The sequence below is a fragment of the Salvelinus alpinus genome, chromosome 19 (genome assembly GCF_045679555.1).
Source record: "Salvelinus alpinus chromosome 19, SLU_Salpinus.1, whole genome shotgun sequence".
NCBI lineage: Eukaryota > Metazoa > Chordata > Actinopteri > Salmoniformes > Salmonidae > Salvelinus > Salvelinus alpinus.
Genome location: NC_092104.1, coordinates 29,874,155 through 29,898,781, shown reverse-complemented (window position 1 = coordinate 29,898,781; position 24,627 = coordinate 29,874,155). Strand labels below are relative to the sequence as shown.

The 24,627-nt window shown below is 44.1% G+C and overlaps 1 protein-coding gene and 1 long non-coding RNA gene across 2 annotated transcripts in view; one reads left to right on the top strand and one right to left on the bottom strand.

Annotated features, from left to right (window-relative positions):
• LOC139545273 (transforming acidic coiled-coil-containing protein 1-like) overlaps positions 1-16,719 on the bottom strand; it is a 33,801-nt gene extending 17,082 nt beyond the window's left edge. Inside the window, exon 1 of the mRNA XM_071352878.1 lies at positions 16,475-16,719. Coding sequence (XP_071208979.1) covers positions 16,475-16,539 — 65 coding nt within the window. The 5' untranslated portion in view covers positions 16,540-16,719. The remainder of the gene's footprint in view (positions 1-16,474) is intronic.
• On the top strand, positions 8-18,095 carry LOC139545274 (uncharacterized). Its single transcript, XR_011669021.1, has 3 exons — positions 8-135; positions 10,663-10,842; positions 16,713-18,095. It is a non-coding gene; the product is annotated as an uncharacterized lncRNA (long non-coding RNA).
• The last annotated feature ends 6,532 nt before the right edge of the window (positions 18,096-24,627 follow it).

Sequence of the window (24,627 nt, the reverse complement as noted above, 5' to 3'; positions counted from 1 at the left end):
GCCGTTGGATTTTTAAGAGTCAGCTGACTGTTTTCACAGAGTGGTAGATCCCTAGTGTCCCAAGGAGTGGGGAAGAGAAGGATGAAGAAGGGAGAGGAGGAGAGAGGAAGACACCTAAAACAGCTAGGACAACAGGTAGTACACATGTTTCTGTCAGACCTGACCAGACACAATATAGATAGATAGAGAGATAGATAGAGTTGAAGTCGGAAGTTTACATACACCTTAGCCAAATACATTTAAACTCAGTTTTTCACAATTCCTGACATTTAATCCTAGTAAAAATGACCTGTCTAAGGTCAGTTAGGATCACCACTTTATTTTATGAATGTGAAATGTCAGAATAATAGTAGAGAGAATTATTTATTTCAGCTTTTATTTATTTCATCACATTCCCAGTGGGTCAGAAGTTTACATACACTCAATTAGTATTTGGTAGCATTGCCTTTAAATTGTTTAACTTGGGTCAAACGTTTCGGGTAGCCTTCCACAAGCTTCCCACAATAAGTTGGGTGAATGTTGGCCCATTCCTCCTGACAGAGCTGCTGTAACTGAGTTAGGTTTGTAGGCCTCCTTGCTCGCACACGCTTTTTCAGTTCTGCCCACAAATTTTCTATAGGATTGAGGTCAGGGCTTTGTGATGGCCACTCCAATACCTTGACCTTGTTGTCCTTAAGCCATTTTGCCACAACTTTGGAAGTATGCTTGGGGTCATTGTCCATTTGGAAGACCCATTTGCGACCAAGCTTTAACTTCCTGACTGATGTCTTGAGATGTTGCTTCAATATATCCACATAATTTTCAATTCATGATGCCATCTATTTTGTGAAGTGCACCAGTCCCTCCTGCAGCAAAGCACCCCCACAACATGATGCTGCCACCCCCGTGCTTCACGGTTGGGATGGTGTTCTTCAGCTTGCAAGCGTCCCCCTTTTTCCTCTAAACATAACGATGGTCATTATGGCCAAACAGTTCTATTTTTGTTTCATCAGACCAGAGGACATTTCTCCAAATAGTACGATCTTTGCCCCCATGTGCAGTTGCAAACCGTAGTCTGGCTTTTTCATGGCGGTTTTGGAGCAGTGGCTTCTTCCTTGCTGAGCGGCCTTTCAGGTTATGTTGATATAGGACTCGTTTTACTGTGGATATAGATACATTTGTACCTGTTTCCTCCAGCATCTTCACAAGGTCCTTTGCTGTTGTCCTGGGATTGATTTGCACTTTTCGCACCAAAGTACGTTCATCTCTAGGAGACAGAACGCGTCTCCTTCCTGAGCGGTATGACTGCTGAGTGGTCTCATGGTGTTTATACTTGCATAGTATTGTTTGTACAGATAAGCGTGGTACCTTCAGGTGTTTGGAAATTGCTCCCAAGGATGAACCAGACTTGTGGAGGTCTACCATTTTTTTTATGAGGTCTTGGCTGATTTCTTTTGATTTTCCCATGATGTCAAGCAAAGAGGCACTGAGTTTGAAGGTAGGCCTTGAAATACATCCGCAGGTACACCTCCAATTGACTCAAATTATGTAAATTAGCCTATCAGAAGCTTCTAAAGCCATGACATACTTTTATGGAATTTTTCAAGCTGTTTAAAGGCACAGTCAACTTAGTGTATGTAAACTTCTGAGCCACTGGAATTGTGATACAGTGAATTATAAGTGAAATAATCTCTCTGTAAAGAATTGTTGGAAAAATTATTTATGTCATGCACAAAGTAGATGTCCTAACCGATTTGCCAAAACTATAGTTTGTTAACAAGAAATTTGTGGAGTGGTTGAAAAATGAGTTTTAATGACTCCAACCTAAGTGTATGTAAACTTCCGACTTCAACTGTAGATAGATAGCTAAATAGATAGATAGTGTCTGCAGAAATCAGAGTGAATCAGGCTGGGTGGACAGGGAGCAACTCAGACATGCTCAATCTATCTCTATAACATTAACAACATTCAGTTTGCTACTGCTGTATTTGTTCCACTGACTCTTCTATCCTCATCATTACAGTTTACTACATCTGTCACATCAAAACAAATCCAACCGAAACATTTAGTTCCTCTCATGAATAGACAACAACCATCCTTACAACCCTCCAGACCTGTTCTCTCTATAGGACGTGTCTGTAACTGTACGACCGTGGCAGGCTGTGGTTTGTCAACCATGTGGAAACTCTCTTTTCCATCTCTGCAGACACGCAGACACACACACACACACACACACATGAACCACACATGCACACACACATGAACATATACACCCACATGCCTGAAGGGTGCTCATGATGGCTTACATAACTCACAAAATGCGCACACACAGACACACTCACACTGACACACAGCACTGAGTACCACATGTAGTGACAAAATCTGACTAACAACCATCCCACTCACTGAAACACATACACACAAACATACGCACACACACAAACTAGTCCAAGCCAAATGAGATGTGTTGTATGAGAAACATCAACCATGACTAATCTAATAACCATTTTCTACTGTGGAAGAGCGGAGCGAGGGATGGATAGAGAGAGGAAACAGTTGACAGCTTCTCTTTTATCTCCACTTTCATGTCCTCTCTACTCTGCTCTCTTCTGCTCAGACGTGATCAGCAAGATGGAGAACACACAAAGACACACAGAGGGTACCCTCTCTCTCCCTCTGACACCTTCTCCGTCTCAACCTCTCTCAGACCAAACACAATTTAGCACAGCCTTCTGTAGACCTTTGAGAAAGAGAGAGGAAGGGCAGAAGAGCGCGAGAGTGCGTACCGCGTATACTGTATATTTTGTTAGGACTTTTTGTCATGTCTATCAGGAATGCCTGGCATAGCTTTCCCTTCCCTCTCTATTGTCTGCTGTCTGTGGCAGGCAGGACAGACCTGTTGGGGGAGCTATTCAACCTTTTTTTATCACAGCCTTCACATCCCTTATCACCATGTCATCACCCTCTCTCTACATCTGTATAGACCAGGGTCCACTCACACTAGCCTGGTCAAGCAGACACAAGTTTTGTTTCAGAATGTGAGCTATTGCGAGCTCAGGCTGGTTTCACAAGGCTACACCCAGACTACATGTAGGATAAACAGTCCACCTTAAACACAAGCACACATGTACGCACGCACACACAAACACAGTTAGGTCTGACAGAGCGGAGGTTGAGAGTGCCTTGACTCACAGGCAGGAAAATGTGCAGAGGAAAGGAAAGAGAAGGAGATGAAGAGAAGACAGAGTGAAAGAAAGAATAATCAGGTCTTACATAACTCCTTTCCTTGCATCCAGAAATAGACCAGCACACATGGAACACTGGCGGAGCCACAGACATATAGCCATACTCTAGTCTAGAACCCATGCAGTCTGGAACACACTGACACTTCACACTGATGACACTTCACACTGATGACACTTCACACTGATGACACTTCACACTGATGACACTTCACACTGATGACACTTCACACTGATGACACTTCACACTGATGACACTTCACACTGACATTTCACACTTCACACTCACACTTCACACTTCCATTTCACACTGATGACACTTCACACTGACACTTCACACTGATGACACTTCACACTGATGACACTTCACACTGATGACACTTCACACTGACATTTCACACTTCACACTGACACTTCACACTGATGACACTTCACACTGACACTTCACACTGATGACACTTCACACTGATGACACTTCACACTGATGACACTTCACACTGACACTTCACATTTCACACTGATGACACTTCACACTGACACTTCACACTGATGACACTTCACACTTCACACTGACACTTCACACTGATGACACTTCACACTGACACTTCACACTGACACTTCTAGAACAACACCAAAGGTCTAACTCCATGAAGCTTCACAGAGCTTAAACCAAACAGAGGCTGTTTCTATAGAGTAAAGAAGGATTTTAGAATTCTAACAGACATACAGCCAGTCACATTTATGACTATACATGGCTTCCCTGAGTAAACACAGAGGGTAACATTCCCTGAGTAAACACAGAGGGTAACATTCCCTGAGTAAACACAGAGGGTAACATTCCCTGAGTAAACACAGAGGGTAACATTCCCTGAGTAAACACAGAGGGTAACATTCCCTGAGTAAACACAGAGGGTAACATTCCCTGAGTAAACACAGAGGGTAACATTCCCTGAGTAAACACAGAGGGTAACATTCCCTGTGTCTGGAAGTCTGACCACATCCTAACCCTATCCCCCAGACAACTAGCAGACTAATGTGTGTGTGTGTTGTGTACGTGCGAACAGCCTAGTCTATCATCCCTTTTCATTTAATTAAGATGTGACTGAAAGTGACGTGTGTGTGTGTGTGTGTGTGTGTGTGTGGTTAGGAGCTAAATATAACTAGTATGATAAACATTCATTGTAGCCACATGAGGAGTGATATACCGTATGAGATAATTGAGTAGGCTAGGACACACAGATGAGGATTACCAAAAGCGTTTTAATCCCTCCCATGACTCTGAATGATGATCTGAACAGTAAGTTTATCTTTCCTATAATAGCAGGTCTGCCTGGTGAAGCCGTGGCACTGAGACAAAAACAGGTTCAACAACCCCATCTGGTGGTCAATAGAAGTCAACATATCTCTCCTTCTGGGCAAGTAGGCATACATACTATAATGTAGTGGTGAACCACAGCATTGGTGATACAGTCCCTCCAGTCTAAGGCCATACATACCTAAACACTTACAGCACCCTAACAGTTTTATTCATGGTTTGATCACAAAACACAACACTCAAACTGTCCATGTGAACTTATGGTGGATACACATGAATGTTGTCTGTCTTGTGCAAGAGGAGAGCTCCATCTAATGGTGATCAGTGGTCTCTGACCAGGTCCAGTCTCTAACTGTCAGTCTGGAGGAGAGGCTCTGTTTTAGTCAGACAGAAACACATAGGAATGAGAGAGAAAAACACTGCTTAGAGTGCTAAGTACACCTACCCTCTGTCCCTCTCTGTCTCTCTCTCTCAGTCCCCCTCTGTCCCTCTCTGTCTCTCTCTCTCAGTCCCCCTCTGTCCCTCTCTGTCTCTCTCTCTCAGTCCCCCTCTGTCTCTCTCTCTCAGTCCCCCTCTGTCCCTCTCTGTCTCTCTCTCTCAGTCCCCCTCTGTCCCTCTCTGTCTCTCTCTCTCAGTCCCCCTCTGTCCCTCTCTGTCTCGTCTCTCTCTCAGTCCCTCTCTCTCGTCTCTCTCTCTCAGTCCCCCTCTGTCCCTCTCTGTCTCTCTCTCTCAGTCCCCCTCTGTCCCTCTCTGTCTCTCTCTCTCAGTCCCCCTCTGTCCCTCTCTGTCTCTCTCTCTCAGTCCCCCTCTGTCCCTCTCTGTCTCTCTCTCTCAGTCCCCCTCTGTCCCTCTCTGTCTCTCTCTCTCAGTCCCCCTCTGTCCCTCTCTGTCTCTCTCTCTCAGTCCCCCTCTGTCTCTCTCTCTCAGTCCCTCTATGTCTCTCTGTCCCCCTCTGTCTCTCTCTCTCAGTCCCTCTCAGTTCCTCTATGTCTCTCTCTCTCAGTCCCTCTCAGTTCCTCTATGTCTCTCTCTCTCAGTCCCTCTCAGTTCCTCTATGTCTCTTTCAGTCCCCCTCAGGCAGTTCTAACCATGTTTGAAATGTGAATACTGTTCTACAACTCTGTTCTGAATGCAGTAACGCTTTAACCTAGTTTCTCCCATGGTTGTGTATGTGCGTGTACGTGTGTGTAGAGCATCATCATGACGGGTGTTTAAATATAAATTAATATTGTCGGCATGGTTACAGTAACCAGGCCAGCTGACATTACATCATCATCCTGGGGATGTAGTCTGAAGTGCATTGCATCATCTTGTACTCCAACAACAGCCCTTGTAATTGTGCTAGATGGTGAGAGAAAGAGAGGGAGAGAGAGACATGAGTAGGAAAGACAAGTGCAGATAGTGCTACAATCAGTCCTTTGATAGTGAATTTGGGAGGCGTCCCCGAGATAGTTTGCAGATAACTAACATCTGCACATTTAATTTAGGCCCCACAAAACACACACAGACACACAAATGATAGATGAAAGGATCAGTAGAACCTCTACTACACAGAGGTCTAGACATTATTATGTTGAAACAATAAGAACACCTTCTCTTTCCATGATATAAACTGACCAGGTGAATCCAGGTGATAGCTATGATCCCTTATTGATGTCACTTTTTAAATCCACTTAAATCAGTGTAAATTGTGAGGAGACAGGTTAAAGAAGGATTTTTAAGTCTTAAGACAATTGAGATATGGATTGTGTATGTGTGCATTTCAGAGGGTGAATGAGAAGGACAAACAATTTACAGTACATTCGGAAAGTATTCAGACCCCTTCACTCTTCCACATTTTGTTACGTTACAGCCTTATTCTAAAATTGATTAAATAGATTTTTTCCCCCCCAATCTACACACAATACCCCATAATGACAAAGCAAAAACTGTTTTTTAGACATTTTTACATACAAAAAACCTGAAATATCATATTTACATAAGTATTCAGTACTTTGTTGAATCACCTTTGGCAGCGATACAGCCTTGAGTCTTCTTGGGTATGACGCTACAAGATTGGCGCACATGTATTGGGAGTTTCTCCCATTCTTTGCAGATCCTCTCAAGCTCTGTTAGGTTGAATGGGGAGCGTCGCTGCACAGCTATTTTCAGGTCTCTCCAGAGATGTTTGATGGGGTTCAAGTCCGGGCTCTGGCTGAGCCACTCAAGGACATTCAGAGACTTGTCCCGAAGCCACTCCTCCGTTGTCTTAGATGTGTGCTTAGGGTCATTGTCCTGTTGGAAGGTGAACCTTTGCCCCAGTCTGAGGTCCTGAGCACTCTGGAGCAGGTTTTCATCAAGGACCTCTCTGTATTTTGCACCGTTGATCTTTCCCTTGATCCTGACTAGTCTCCCAGTCCCTGCCGCTGAAAACATCCCCACAGCATGATGCTGCCAACACCATGCTTCACCATAGGGATGATGCGAGGTTTCCTCCAGACGTGTTGCTTGGCATTCAGGCCAAAGAGCTCAATCTTGGTTTCATCAGACCAGAGAATCTTGTTTCTCATGGTCTGAGAGTCCTTTAGGTGCCCTTTGGTAAACTCTAAGCGGACTGTAATGTGCCTTTTACTGACGAGTGGCTTCTGTCTTGTGAAAGGACAGACTGACAGAGAGGAGGGGCAGAGGGACAGACAGATACCAGGCTATTGTGTGTAGCAATACAGGGTACATAATACAGGATACATAATTCCCCCAAACAATGGTGTACAAACACAGTGGTGGAAAAAGTACTGAATTGTCAGAGTAAAAGTAAAGATAAAAACCTTAATGGATATGAAAAGTCACCCAGTAAAATTCTACTTGAGTAAAGTCTAAAAGTATCTGGTTTTAAATTTACTTAAGTACAGTAATGGGGAAAGTACTCAATTGTCATTCTTGAGTAAAAAGAAAAAGTAAATACTATACATCAAATGCCTTATATGAGGCAAACCAGATGACATAATGTTCTTGTTTTTAAAATTTACGAACAAACGGGCAGACAGATTTGTGTTTGATGAATCTGCCAGATCAGAGGCAGTAGGGATGACAAGGCGTTATATTGATGGTGTGTGAATTGGACCATATTGCTGTCCTGCCTGAGCATTCTAAATGTAACAAGTACTTTCAGGCATCAGGGAAAATGTATGGGAGTAAGAAGTACATATTTTCTTTAGGAATGTAGTGGAGTTAAAGTTGTCAAATATAAAAAGTAAGATACAGATACCCCCCAAACAGTACTTAAGTAGTACTTAAATCATTTTTACTTCAGTACTTTACACCACTGCACACACGCATGCACACGAACACACAATGTCTGTCTATTGACAGCGAGCTGTAATGTTAGTGATTTAGTACTGACAGAGAGGTGGAGAGGAACCGAGGAAGAGGAGAAGAGGTGGAGAGGAAGAGGAGAAGAGGGAGAGCTTCAGGCCAAAGATAGATCAATGTTCTACATTCTGAATAGGCTCTAAAGGTCCTATAGGGGGTGCTTATATTTGTTCTGTTTCACACATGTAGTGTATTTTTTGTATATCCCACTCCCCCTGAGACACCCTCCAAATGCAGGTCACTCTCAACTCACAATAGGAATGAAAGAGATGGAGGAAGGGCGGTGAGGGGAGGGGGAGGAAGGGCGGTGAGGGGAGGGGGAGGAAGGGCGGTGAGGGGAGGGGGAGGAAGGGCGGTGAGGGGAGGGGGAGGAAGAAATTAGGAGTCAGATTTCTGTTCCACTTAAATGATGATTTGCTTAAAATAGATCAACGAATAAGAGCCACGATCTTATCCCTCATAGCCACACACACACACGCACACACACATGCACACGCACACATAGGCACAAAGATTAGCAAATCTGACCATAACTCTATCCTCCTGATTGCAGCTTACATGCAAAAACTCATACAGGAAGTACCAGTGACACGCTCAATTAGGAAGTGCTCCGATGAAGCGGATGCTAAGCTACAGGACTGTTTTGCTAGCACAGACTGGAATATGTTCCGGGTTTCATCCGATGGCATTGAGGAGTTTACCACATCAGTCACCGGCTTCATTACGTCGTCGATGCACTTTTTAGTCTCCACAGTGACCTACGTACATATCCTAACCAGAAGCCATGGATTACAGGCAACATCCACACTGAGCTAAAGGCTAGAGCTGTCACTTTCAAGGAGCGGGATCCTAACCCAGACATTTATAAGTACTCCCGCTAAGCCCTCCGACGAACCATCAAACAGGCAAAGCGTGAATACAGGACTAAGATCTGATACTACAACACCGGCTCTGAGCTCGTGGGATATGGCAGGGCTTGCAAACTCATGGATTACAAAGGGAAACCCAGTCACGAGCTGGCCAGTGACACGAGCTAAATGCCTTCTAGGCTCACTTCGAGGCAAGCAACACTGAACCATGCGTGAGAGAACCAGCTGTTCCAGACGATTGTGTGATCACGCTCTCTGAAGCTGATGTGAGTAAGACCTTTTAACCAGGTTAACATTCCCAAGGCCACAGGGCCAGACGGATTACCAGGACGCGTACTCAGAGTATGCGTTTACCAGTTGGCAAGTGTCTTCACTGACATTTTCAACCTCTCCCTGACCCAGTCTGTAATACTGTACCTACATGTTTTAAGCAGACCACCATAGTCCCTATGCCCAAGAACGGCAAGGTAAACTGTCTAAATGACTTTCGCCATGTAGCACTCACATCTGTAACCATGAAATGCATTGAAAGTCTTGTCATGGCTCACATCAACACCATCATCCCAGACACCCTGGACCCAATCCATTTCGCATACGGCCCAACAGATCCACAGATGATGTACTCTGTATTGCACTCCACATTGTCTTTCCCAAAAGGAACACCAATGTGAGAATGCTGTTCATTGACTACAGCTCAGTGTTCAACACCATAGTGCCCTCGAAGCTCATCACTAAGCTAAGGTCCCTGGGACTGAACACCTCCCTCTGCAACTTGGATCCTGGACTTCCTAACGGACTTCCCCCAGGTGGTGAGGCTAGGCAACCACACATCCGCCACGCTGACCCTCAACACGCGGGCCCCTCAGGAGTGCATGCTTAGTCTCCTCCTGTACTTGATAATCACCCATGACTACGTGGCCACACACAATTCCAACGCCATCATTAAGTTTGCAGACGACATGCCAATGGTAAGCCTGATCACCAACGATGATAAGACAGCCTACAAGGAGAAGATCAGAGACTTGGCAGTGTGGTGCCAGGACAACAGCTTCTCCCTCAACGTAAGCAAGACAAAGGAGCTGATCGTGGACTACAGGAAACGGCGGGCCGAGGACACCCCAATTCACACGAGGGGCTGTAGTGGAACAGGTTGAGAGATTCAAGTTAACTAAGGATCAATCATGGTCCAAACACACAACGCCTCTTCATTATTTTTAAGTGGAACAGAAATCGAACTCCTAATTTCTTCATCCCCCCTCCCCTCACCGCCCCCCACCACCCCTCCTCCATGGGCCATCAGATCCTCAAAAAGTTATACAGCTGCACCATTGAGAGCATCTTGATTGGCTGCATCACCTTTTGGTATGGCAACTGCTTGGCATCCAACCGCAAGGCGCTACAGGGTAGTACGTGTGGCCCAGTACATCACTGGGGCCGAGCTCCCAGGCCATCCATGACCTCTATACCAGGCGGTGTCAGAGGAAGGCCCCAAAAATTGTCAAAGACTCCAGCCACCCAAGCCACAGACTATGCTCTCTACTGTAACATGGCAAGTGTACCAATGCACCAAGTCTAGAACCAACAGGACCTTAAACCGCAAGACTGCTAAATAGCTAATTAAATGGCTACCCAAACTACCTGCATTGACCCTTTTTTGCACTAACTCTTTTGCAACGACTAATCACACACACTGGACTCTAACCACACACACACTTACACTGACACCTCAACACACACACACACACACTACAGTACCAGTAGAAAGTTTAGACACACCTACTCATTCAAGGGTTTTTATTTCTTTTCACTATTTTCTACATTATAGAAAAACAGTCAAGACAGCATTCTGCAGCGTTACGCCATCCCATCTGGTTTGCGCTTAGTGAGACTATCATTTGTTTCTCAACAGGACAATGACCCAACACTCCTCCAGGCTGTGTAAAGGATATTTGACCAAGGAGGAGAGTGATGGAGTGCTGCATCAGATGGCCGGTCCTCCACAATCACCCTACCTCAACCAAATTCAGATGGTTTGGGATGAGTTGAACCGCAGAGTGAAGGAAAAGCAGCCAACAAGTGCTCATCATATGTGAGAACTCTTTCAATTCTGTTGGAAAAGCATTCAAGGTGAACCTGGTTGAGAGAATGCCAAGAGTGTGCAAAGCTGTCATCAAGGCAAAGGGAGGCAACTCAGTTGCCGGAGAGGTGGGAAAAGGCTCAGGGATTTCACCATGAGTCCATTGGTGACTGTAAAACAGTTACAGAGTTTAATTGCCATGTTATGAGAGAACTGAGGATGGATCAACAACATTGTAGATATTCAACAATACTAACCTAATTAACAGAGTGAAAAGATGGAAGCCTGTACAGAATACAAATATTCCAAAACATGCATCCTGTTCGCAACAAGGCATTAAAGTAACAGTGCAAAAAATTTACTTTTTGTCCTGAAAACAAAGTGTTATGTTTGGGGCAAATCCAATACAACACATTACTGAGAACCACTCTCCATATTTTCAAGCATAGTGGTGGCTGCATCATGATTTGGGTATACCTGTAATCGTTAAGGATTGTTTTTCAGGATAAAAAGTAACGGAATGGAGCTAATCACATGCAAAATCCTAGAGGAAAACCTAGTTCAGTCTGCTTTCCACCAGACACTGGGAGATTATTTCACCTTTTAGCAGGACAATAACCTAAAACGGTTATAGACTGGAGTTGCTTACCAAGAAGACAGTGAATGTTCCTGAGTGGCCGAGTTACAGTTTTGACTTAAATCTACTTGACCATCTATGGCAAGACCTGATAATGGTTGTCTAACAATGATCAACAACCAATTTGACAGAACTTATAGCATTTTGAAAATAATAAATTGGCAAATGTTGCACAATCCACGTGTGGAAAGCTCTTAGAGCTTATACTTAAATTTGCTAAAATGTCTAAAATCATGTTTTCACTTCGTCATTATGTGGAATAAGTCAAGGGGTATGAATGTTTTGTGAAGGCATTGTAGCTACCTCAATTACCTCATACCCCTGCAAATCAACTCGGTACTGCCTGTATATAGCCATGTTATTTTCTACTCCATATACAGTGGGGAGAACAAGTATTTGATACACTGCAGGTTTTCCTACTTACAAAGCATGTAGAGGTCTGTAATATGTATCATAGGTACACTTCAACTGTGAGAGACGGAATCTAAAACAAAAATCCAGAAATAACATTGTATGATTTTTAAGTAATTAATTTGCATTTTATTGCATGACATAAGTATTTGAAAACCTACCAACCAGTAACAATTCCGGCTCTCACAGACCTGTTAGTTTTTCTTTAAGAAGCCCTCCTGTTCTCCACTCATTACCTGTATTAACTGCACCTGTTTGAACTCGTTACCTGTATAAAAGACACCTGTCCACACACTCAATCAAACAGACTCCAACCTCTCCACAATGGCCAAGACCAGAGAGCTGTGTAAGGACATCAGGGGTAAATCGTAGACCTGCACAAGGCTGGGATGGGCTACAGGACAATAGGCAAGCAGCTTGGTGAGAAGGCAACAACTGTTGGCGCAATTATTAGAAAATTGAAAAAGTTCAAGATGACGGTCAATCACTCTCGGTCTGGGGCTCCATGCAAGATCTCACCTCGCGGGGCATCAATGATCATGAGGAAGGTGAGGGATCAGCCCAGAACTACACGGCAGGACCTGGTCAATGACCTGAAGAGAGCTGGGACCACAGTCTCAAAGAAAACCATTAGTAACACACTACGCCGTCATGGATTAAAATCCTGCAGCGCACGCAAGGTCCCCCTGCTCAAGCCAGCGCATGTCCAGGCCCGTCTGAAGTTTGCCAATGACCATCTGGATGATCCAGAGGAGGAATGGGAGAAGGTCATGTGGTCTGATGAGACAAAAATAGAGCTTTTCGGTCTAAACTCCACTCGCTGTGTTTGGAGGAAGAAGAAGGATGAGTACAACCCCAAGAACACCATCCCAACCGTGAAGCATGGAGGTGGAAACATCATTCTTTGGGGATGCTTTTCTGCAAAGGGGACAGGACGACTGCACCGTATTGAGGGGAGGATGGATGGGGCCATGTATCGCGAGATCTTGGCCAACAACCTCCTTCCCTCAGTAAGAGCATTGAAGATGGGTCGTGGCTGGGTCTTCCAGCATGACAACGACCCGAAACACACAGCCAGGGCAACTAAGGAGTGGCTCCGCTCCGTAAGAAGCATCTCAATGTCCTGGAGTGGCCTAGCCAGTCTCCAGACCTGAACCCAATAGAAAATCTTTGGAGGGAGCTGAAAGTCCGTATTGCCCAGCGACAGCCCCGAAACCTGAAGGATCTGTAGAAGGTCTGTATGGAGGAGTGGGTCAAAATCCCTGCTGCAGTGTGTGCAAACCTGGTCAAGAACTACAGGAAACGTATGATCTCTGTAATTGCAAACAAAGGTTTCTGAACCAAATATTAAGTTCTGCTTTTCTGATGTATCAAATACTTATGTCATGCAATAAAATGCAAATTAATTACTTAAAAATCATACAATGTGATTTTCTGGATTTTTGTTTTAGATTCCGTCTCTCACAGTTGAAGTGTACCTATGATAAAAAATGACAGACCTCTACATGCTTTGTAAGTAGGAAAACCTGCAAAATCGGCAGTATATCAAATACTTGTTCTCCCCACTGTATATAGCCATGTTATTTTTACTGTTTATTTTGATTAGGTATTCACTGTGTTACTATTTCAATTGTATTGAATGTTTTTATCCTATCTTTAACTCTGCATTGTTGGGAAAGGAACCGTATGTAGGCATTTCACTGTTGGTCTACACCTGTTGTCTACGAATTATGTGACAAATACAATTTTATTTTACTTGGAAACTGTCTAGAAAAACACTTATTAGCCTACAGTACACACAGAAGCCTGAGAGTGTGTAGTGGAGGGGGCTCATCCATCCAGTGTAGAGTTGGCTGGTTTATTTCTGATTAAAAGCTTGTTAATATAGATTGCATTCGGAAAGTATTCAGACCCCTTCACTTTATCCACATTTTGCTACATTACAGCCTATTCTAAAATAGATTAAATAAATGCTTAATTTAATCAATCTACACACAATAGCCCATAATGACAAAACGAAAATAGGATTTTGGACATTCATAAAATTAAAATAAACAAATACCTTATTTACATAAGGTTTCAGACCCTTTGTTATGAGACTCGAAATTAAGCTCAGGTGCATCATGTTTCCATTGATCAACCTTGAGATGTTTCTACAACTTGATTGGAGTCCACCTGTGGTAAATTCAATTGATTGGGCATGATTTGTAAAGGCACACACCTGTCTATATAATGTCTCACAGTTGACCGTGCATGTCAGAGCAAAAACCAAGCCATGAGGTCGAAGGAATTGTCTGTAGAGCTCCGAGACAGGATTGTGTCGAGTCACAGATCTGGGGAAGAGCACCAAAATTCTGCAGCATTGAAGGTCCCCAAGAACACAGTGGCCTCCATCATTCTTAAATGGAAGAAGTTTGGAACCACCAAGACTCGTCCTAGAGCTGGCCGCTCGGCCAAACTGAGTAATCAGGGGGAGAAGGGCCTTGGTCAGTGAGGTGACCAAGAATCTGATGATCACTTTGACGAGCTCCAGAGTTCCTATGTGGAGATGGGAGAACCTTCCAGAAGGACAACCATCTCTGCAGCTCTCCACCAATCAGGCCTTTATGGTAGAGTGGCTAGACGGAAAGACACTCCTCAGTAAAAGGCACATGACAGCCCGCTTGGAGTTTACCAAAAGGCACCTAAAGGACTCTCAGACCATGAGAAACAAGATTATCTGGTCTGATGAAACCAAGCTTGAACTCTTTGGCCTGAACGCCAAGCGTCACGTCTGGAGGAAACCAGGCACCGCTCATCACCTGGCAAATACCATCCCTACGGTGAAGCATGGTGTTGGCAGCATCATGCTGTGGGGATGTTTTCAGCGGCAGGGACTGGGAGACTAGTCAGGATCAAGGGAAAGATCAATGGTGCAAAATACAGAGAGATCCTTGATGAAAACCTGCTCCAGAGTGCTCAGGACCTCAGACTGGGGCAAAGGTTCACCTTCCAACAGGACAATGACCCTAAGCACACAGCTAAGACAACGCAGGAGTGGCTTCGGGACAAGTCTCTGAATGTCCTTGAGTGGCTCAGCCAGAGCCCGGACTTGAACCCCATCGAACATCTCTGGAGAGACCTGAAAATAGCTGTGCAGATACGCTCCCCATCCAACCTGACAGAGCTTGAGAGGATCTGCAGAGAAGAATGGGAAAAACTTCCCAAATACAGGTGTGCTAAGCTTGTAGCGTCATACCCAAGAAGACTTGAGGCTGTAATCGCTGCTAAAGGTGCTTGAAGGTGCTAAAGGTCTGAATACTTATGTAAATGTGATATTTCAGTTTTTTTGTTTTTAGTAGATTTGCAAAAATGTTGTCATTATGGGGTATTGTGTGTAGATTGAGGGGGAAAAAACTATTCAATCCATTTTAGAATAAGGCTGTAATGTAACAAAATGTGGAAAAAGTGAAGGGGTCTGAATACTTTCCGAATGCACTGTAAAATCAGCCAAACAAAGACGGCTCTGTCCGTAGGCTTTCCTCTGATTTTATGAGGGCTCCAGCTAACAGAAGAAGTCTCAGATCCAAGTCTCGGAGCCACTCAGTGCTTCAGGCTGTAAAATACCTTAGTTGCACTACTCTTGGTAATTCAGTGTCAATCAGAATGACCTCCACAGTAAACAACTGCTGTGGAACATAACAACACCACTAATTCATCCAGTGGTACTAATGAGTCAACCTGACAACATGATGGTTAGAGCAGAGCAGCATCGTGGTTTGACTGGGTAGTGCGTGTGTGTGTTTGGGGTACTAAAGGGAAAGTGATGAAGTGTAAGAGGATTAGCAGATCAATACATGGTATTGATTTTTGAGTGAGTGAGTGAGAGAAATAACAACCAGATCTTTTATCACATAAGACCATAATTAAGGGACTCAACCACACCTTAACACTTGACTGAGGAGGACATCAATACCAGAGATAATGCAGAAAAGGCTATATTGACAGATAATATTGTTCTCCTGATCACTGAATTTACATCCCACCATTGGGTCTCTTGTGTACACATCTAGAACATTGTTTCTATCTTTCTCACTAACATGTATTTGTAATTGAACTGCCTTTCATTAAACACTGTGTAGTACCATATAATACAATTTTAGCTTGAACAATACACGTTTTTGCTTGTTGCTTCTCTGCAAGACATCTTACTTCACAAGGGTTGAAGTTCTACAAAACTGAATCCAGCAGCTGTTAGTGGTCAGGTGTGCCTCTGTCAGAAGTGTCTGTCACTAGACCTGATCACATCTCTCTCATTACATCGTTATTCATTACATTAGATTAGCCTCTCCTAATGACCTGTTCTCTCCTCCTTCCCCTGTTCTAAAATTAAATCATTTACATTTACATGCTCACGGGACAGGAAAAATATCAATTTGGATAGAGTGCTCTAAAAGAGACACGCCAGTCGCTTGTAATAAGACACACACACACACACACACACACACACACACACACACACACACACACACACACACACACACACACACACACACACACACACACACACACACACACACACACTGTAACAGTGATAGGGTGGTGTACTCTACTCACATGCTGCTCTTCTTCCTGGGGGAGCCAAAGGAGTTCTTCCTGTGCTGACTGAGGGAGCCCCCCATGGCAACGCTAGGTGTGTGTTGTATCTTGTTCAAAGCGACCGGCTAGTCATTTTTAGAGCGATTTCTCCATATTCCCACTCTTCCAAAAGAGTAGAATCCCGGTGATGAAGGCACAGCCTCTGTAGACTCTTCTCATTTAACACACTGCATCTCTCTTTCTCTTTCTCATCTAGGCTGAATGGTCTAGCAGCTCAGGAGTCCTGATCACATGTCAACTACTACACCAGTCCCTGCCTCTCTCCCTCTCTGTCTCTGTCCTCTCCCTCCTTCTAACCCCACCTCTCTCTCTCTGGTTCTCTCTCCCTCAGTCCCTCCTGCACAGAGCAAATTACAGTCACTTGTAAGGAATTACAGAGATTCTCTATAGAAAGAGAGTGAATAGGGAAGAGAAAGAGAGAGAGAGAAATATGGAAGGAGGGGGTAGTGTTAAAGGCCACTAAGCTCTGGGAGTGAGGGCGGGGGAGGATAGCTTGCAGAGGGGAGGGTGGATGGGGAGGTGTGGCTAGCCTGGTATGGGTGAGGGTACTGTCCGGAGGGAGTCTCGCCCCTATTGTTAGTCAGCTGAACAACAGACAGAGATGGGAGGAGAGAGAGGGGGGTGGTGAGATGAGAGAGAGACAAATTAGGATCTGGCTAAAAATACTTGAAATCAGTTATAGAACTCATTGCCCTCTATAGTTGTGAGGTCTGGGGTAACCAATAATTCACAAAAATGGGACAAACACTATATTGAGACTGCATGCAGAATTCTGCAAAAAATATCCTCTGCGTACAATGTAAAACACCAAACGCATGCAGAGCAGAATTAGGACGATACCCGCTAATGATCAAAATCCAGAAAATAGCCATTAAATTCGCAACCACCTAAATGGAAGCGATTCCCAAACCTTCCATAACATAGCCATCCCCTACAGAGAGATTAATCTAGAGAAAAGTACCCTCAGCAAGCTGGTCCTGAGTTCACAAATACAAACAGAGCCCCAGGACAGCAACACAATTAGACCCAACCAAATCATGAGAAAACAAAAAGATAATTACTTGACACATTGGAAAGAAATAACCAAAAAACAAAGCAAACTGGAATGCTATTTGGCTCTAAACAAAGAGTACATAGTGGCAGAATACCTGACCATTGTGAATGAGCCACAATTTAAAGAAAGCTTTGACTATGTACAGACTCAGTGAGCATTGTGTTGCTATTGAGAAAGGCCTCCGTTAGCAGACCTGGCTCTCAAGAGAAGACAGGCTATGTGTGTCACGACCTTAGAGATCCTTATTTATTCTCTATGTTTGGTTAGGTCAGGTTGTGACTCGGGTGGGAAAATCTATGTTTTCTATTTCTTTGTTGTTGTGCCGTGTGTAGTTCCCAATCAGAGGCAGCTGTCTATCGTTGTCTCTGATTGGGGATCATATATAAGTTGTCATTTTCCGTTTGGGTTTTGTGGGGTGTTGTTTTCTGTTTAGGTTGTTTCCCTGACAGAACTGTGCGCTTTCGTTTTCTCCTTTTGTCATTTTTGTTTGAGTGTTTTTGTGAACATTAAATAATGAACACTTTCCACGCTGCGCTTTGGTCTCATTCCGACGACGAACGTTACAATGTGCACACTGCCCACTAACTGAGGTGGAAACTAGTTGCACTTCCTAACCTCCTGTCAAATGTATGACCATATAAGAGACACACATTTCCCTCAGATTACACAGACTCACAAAGAATTAGAAAATAAAATCACATTTTGATAAACTCCCATATCGGTTAGGTGAAATACAACAGTGTGTCATCACAGCAGCAATATTTGTGACGTGTTGCCACAAGAAAAGGGCAACCAGTGAATAACAAACACTATTGTAAATACAACCCATATTTATTTTCCCTTTTGTACTTTAACTAGTTGCAAATTATTATTACACTGTACATAGCCATAATGACATTTGAAATGTCTGTCATTTTTACTGAAATCATTTTTTTTTTTTAAGATTGTTTATTTCACTGTTGTTATTATCTATTTCACTTGCTTTGGCAATGTAAACATGTTTCCCATGCCGATAAAGCCCACTGCATTAGAGAAAGAGAGAGAGAGAAAGAAAAGAGGGGTGAGCATGCTGGTAGATACCTATAGACTCGCGCAGCAGTGCTTCCCAGCTGCAGTCAGAGCAGGAGATGTGCACCCCGCGTCCAGACTGCAAATGAATCGCGCATACGGGAAGCTGCCACTGGCTAATCCAGCCCTGGCTTACATTCAGGGCGGGATGTAAATGTAAAATGTTCTTTGTCTAAAATAAATCACTGCACAAAAATAAATCGCTGCATTTGACTCACACAGCCTCAGTCACTTACTCACCTTGTCCACTGTGTGTGTGCCTCTCTGTGACAAGCTAAACATCTAGCTGCCTAGCTCATCATGTCTCAGTCTAAACTGTACACTCAAAAATACAGAAAGGAGTGGGAATCAAACCCTGAATTCAAAGGCTGGTTGAAGCCGTTTATTGGAGATGATACACGGGCATACTGCCTGTATTGTAAGGCTGATTTCTACGCCAAACTTAGTGATGACAAACACATGAAAACTCAAAAACATACTCAAAAGGCAAAGCCTTATAACAGTTCCACCCAAAACAAGCTGCCATTTACGGTTTAAAAAATGTACTCTGCAAAAAAGGCTGAGGCCTCCATGGCATTAGCTATCGCTGAACACTGTTTCATGCTGGCATGTGATCACATTGGAGAAGCATGTAGAGCTGCTTTCTCAGACTCCACTGCTGCTACCCACTTCAAAGTGCACATAAATGATTAATGACGTCATTTAGCAACTTCTATCGACTTTTAGGACAGCCAATAGCTACTTTCCTTACTGAGGAGTTGGCAACACTGCCTCTAGCTTCCTTCATACTGGACAACGAGACATACAAATGGTATCCACACGTTCATCTGACTCTGGGGAAGTAGTCAATCTTTAAGTATGCTTCCCAGCCGAAACAGTTCGGAAGAGTTTGCGCATATATTATGATGACATTTTGTGATGCTTTTGTTAGTTTTGGACTTCGGTGAGGGTTTTTTCAGCTGTTCAGGCACACAACATATTTTCTGGAGGCAAGCTGAAGTTTGGTGCCGAAGTCTACGCCCCTTCGTCTGTGATTGGTCAACAGTAGGGATTCTTCAATAAAGTCTTTGTTGTCATTCAACGAGAGATGACTTGTTTTCATGCACATTTTTTCATTGAGGAACACTGCACCAAACACCTTACTTAAAATTGTGAGACTAAGATCTCCTAGGCAAAAATATATTTTAAGGGAGTATGCGAAGCACACTTGTTCGGTTCGGCTATGCGTCAGCCGAACTGGAGCATGCTGACGCCTTAACACATCTCCTGTTGTTGTGAGACAACAGACAACAAATGGTGCTTCTACACCATTTGCTTGCTGATAGGGGTTTTAGGCTGTGTTTCTGTACAGCACTTTGAGATATCAGCTGATGTACGAAGGGCTATATAAATACATTTGATTTGATTTGATTCTACCTGGAACCAAAAAGGTTTTTCAAAGTGTTCTCCTATGGGGACAGCCAAATAAGCTTTTTTTCAGTGTACATGGGGAATAGGGTGCCATTTGCAATGGAGACTGTTCTCACAGCACAGAGCCAGCTAACAGGTTATGAAATAAGAGTCTTAACACTACTGTCATGACTCTCCTGTGAGGATCCAAGGATCAGGTTACAGTGGATCAGCGTTCAATAGAGCCCTCTCACCCGCAGAGGGGGGAGGGATGGATGTGGGGGTTTTATGACACCTCACGTCGATCTTAAATTGTAGGCATCACACGATTCCTTTTAGTTTCTAGTTTGGGCGAATGGAATGTCTTTGTTACAGAAGAGTTTCCCGCTCAAAACTACAACATCAAACAATGAACACTTGGACAATATATTTCAACATCCGAATGTTGGGAATGTCTATTTTGTGATGTCATTGTAACTTGAAGAGTTTTTACACTGTGTATATCTGGTTTACATCCTTTACATTGTGTAGAAAATATTAAGGATAAAGATAATGTTTTTGTGATGATAAGATTGTGATATTAGTTCTCTAACGAGATCATAGTGAATTATGATACCTTGCCTCGTAACTAGCCACACCCCAGGGAGCCCAAAGAGCATGTCAAGTATGACATAAATGCTCCTTTTTACCCGAGGGTATAAAAGATGGAGTTAAGAATTAACATATCATGGGCCTCCCGAGTGGCGCAGTGGTCTAAGGCACTGTCGCAGCTGGCCGTGACCGGGAGACCCATGGGGCGATGCACAGGGGAGGGTTTGGCCGGCAGGGGTGTTCTTGTCCCATCGCGCACTAGCGACTCCTGTGGCGGGCCGGGCACAATGCACGCTCGCAAGGTGCACGGTGTTTCCTCTGACACATTGGTGCGGCTGGCTTCCGGGTTAAGCGGGGCATTGTGTCAAAAAGCAGTGCGGCTTGGCTGGGTTGTGTTTCGGAGGATGCACGGCTCTTGACCTTCACCTCTCCCGAGTCCGTACAGGAGTTGTAGCGATGGGACAAGACTGTAACTACCAATTAGATACCTCGAAATTTGGGAGAAAAAGGGGTAATAAAAAAAAATATATATTTCAATTTAACACGGGCTGCAGCGAGCTCTACGATACTGACGACCCCGGAACGAAACATGAGGTTGAAGAAGATAAAAGAACCTCTAACAATCCAATGCTACAGTTTAGTAGCTATACTGTATCTAAGAAGGTGAATTTAAGTAGGATCATCCTAGGATCATTCTCTTCAAATCATCATCGCCTACCTACACTGCTCTCAACACCGCTCTGGGATCATCGACACGGCTGATTGGCTGTCCTCAGAAGACCACTCTTCCGGAACGAGTGCAAGTAAATAGACAACTAAGAAGGACATTGTGACCTCTTGTGGACAATCAGAGACTTACACCTGAGAACGAAGGAGAAGGCCGTCCGAAGGAGAAGGCCCAATCAACCCTCCTCACAAAGCGGAACCCTTTCCACGAATGCCTGGGCCCAACAGAGATACCCGACAAAGACCTTCAACAAGTAAATACATGCATTACTTCTTACCCATAAGAGCGGCAGTTCGGGGCAAGGTATTAGGGTTACTGTGAGCGTAGTTCCCAAATGTTTCTTCTCTTTCTCTCTCGCTCTCTTTAACTCTCCATCTTGTGTAACAAGTGTCATATTGTGAGTCTGCTAGGGACCTGTTGTCATCGTATTAAGTTTCTAATCAATAACATATACCGTGTGTGTGTGTGTGTATGTGTGTGTATCCTATGTTATCATTTAGCTTGTTAGTAAATAAATAATCAAATCAATGTGTGGTACAGAATGATCAGTGAGACTCGGGTTTGTGCAGATTCACGAAGTCTGCGACGCTCAGAATGAGACTGATATGAGGAAATTATTAATTACTGACTATTATATCTATATATTCTTGAGTTAATTCGGGAGACGGTAATTCCTAATGAGTTAATTGTTACATGATTAATTTAATCTAATAACAATTAAACATAGTAGGTAATTATTTAATGAATAACAGTCATCACATTAATGATAGTCACATCACGACACTACTCTTCTCATCAACTACTTGAGTAGAGTTGCTGGATTGACTTGGAGGTGGTTGATGCCTTCTGACTGCTAGGCTGGAAGAACTATTATGTAACATTCAGAGGTCAGTAACAGCCCTCAGGGCCAGAGGGCAGAGTCATTGAGAGTTGAGGCAGTCATTATTACACAGGCATAAAACTACACTGAACAAAAATATAAACGCTACAAGGAAAGTGTTGGTCCCAAATTTCATGAGCTAAAATAAAACATCCCAGAAATGTTCCATATGCACAAAAAGCGTATTTCTTCCTTACCAGGGTCTTGACCTGACTGAAGTTCGGCGTTGTAACAGACTTCAGTAGACAAATATTTACCTTTGATGGCCACTGGCACGCTGGCCACCGATGAGCCCTTCATGGATGAATCTCGGTTTCAAATGTACCGGGCAGATGGCAGACAGCATATATGGCATTGTGTGGGCGAGCGGTTTGCTGATGTCAACGCTGTAAACAAATCAAATCAAATCAAGTTTATTTTATATAGCCCTTCGTACATCAGCTAATATCTCGAAGTGCTGTACAGAAACCCAGCCTAAAACCCCAAACAGCAAGCAATGCAGGTGTAGAAGCACGGTGGCTAGGAAAAACTCCCTAGAAAGGCCAAAACCTAGGAAGAAACCTAGAGAGGAACCAGGCTATGAGGGGTGGCCAGTCCTCTTCTGGCTGTGCTGGGTGGAGATTATAACAGAACTATGCCAAGATGTTCAAAATGTTCATAAGTGACAAGCATGGTCAAATAATAATCATGAATAATTTTCAGTTGGCTTTTCATAGCCGATCATCAAGAGTTGAAAATAGCAGGTCCGGGACAGGTGGCGGTTCCATAACCGCAGGCAGAACAGCTGAAACTGGAATAGCAGCAAGGCCAGGTGGACTGGGGACAGCAAGGAGCCATCACGCCCGGCAGCCCCGACGCACGGTCCCAGGTCCTCCGAGAGAGAGAAAGAGAGAGAGAAGGAGAGAATTAGAGAGAGCCAAGATTTTCAAAATGTTCATAAATGACAAGCATGGTCAAATAATAATCAGGAATAAATGTCAGTTGGCTTTTCATAGCCGATCATTAAGAATTGAAAACAGCAGGTCTGGGACAGGTAGGGGTTCCATAACCGCAGGCAGAACAGTTGAAACTGGAATAGCAGCAGGGCCAGGCGGACTGGGGACAGCAAGGAGTCATCATGCCCGGTAGTCCTTACGTATGGTCCTAGGGCTCCGGTCCTCCGAGAGAGAGAAAGAAAGAGAGAAGGAGAGAATTAGAGAGAGCCAAGATTTTCAAAATGTTCATAAATGACAAGCATGGTCAAATAATAATCAGGAATAAAAGTCAGTTGGCTTTTCATAGCCGATCATTAAGAGTTGAAAACAGCAGGTCTGGGACAGGTAGGGGTTCCATAACCGCAGGCAGAACAGCTGAAACTGGAATAGCAGCAAGGCCAGGCGGACTGGGGACAGCAAGGAGTCATCATGCCCGGTTTGCCGTGACGTATGGTCCTAGGGCTCAGGTTCTCCGAGAGAGAGAAAGAAAGAGAGAACGAGAGAATTAGAGAGAGCATACTTAAATTCACACAGGACACTGGATAAGATAGGAGAAGTACTCCAGGTATAACCAACTGACCCTAGCCCCCCGACACATAAACTACTGCAGCATAAATACTGGAGGCTGAGACAGGAGGGGTCAGGAGACACTGTGGCCCCATCAGAAGAAACCCCCGGACAGGGCCAAACAGGAAGGATATAACCCCACCCACTTTGCCAAAGCACAGCCCCCACACCACTAGAGGGATATCTTCAACCACCAACTTACAATCCTGAGACAAGGCCGAGTATAGCCCACAGCACAAAGATCTCCACCACAGCACAAACCAAGGGGGGGCGCCAACCCAGACAGGAAGATCACGTCAGTAACTCAACCCACTCAAAGATAGGTAGGAGCAAGCCCATGTAACGCTTTATAGGTTAACAGTAAAACCTTGAAACAGAGTGCCCAATGGTGGCAGTGGGGTTATGGTATGGGCAGGCATAAGCAACGGACAATATACACAATTGCATTTTATCGATGCCAATTTGAATGCACAGAAATAACATAACGAGATCCTGAGGCCCATTGTCGTACTATTCATCCACCGCAATCACCTTATCACTTCAGCATGATAATGCACGGCCCCATGTGAGGATCTGTACACAATTCCTGGCTGCTGAAAATGTCCCAGTTCTTCCATGGCCTGCATACTCACCAGACATGTAACCCATTGAGCATGTTTGGGATGCTCTGGATTGACGTGTACGACAGCGTGTTCCAGTTCCCGCCAATATCCAGCAACTTTGTACAACCAGTGAAGAGGAGTGGGACACCATTCCACAGGCCACAATCAACAGCCTGATCAACTCTATGCCAAGGAGATATGTCGCGCTGCATGAGGCAAATGATGGTCACACCAGATACTGACTGGTTTTCTGATCCAT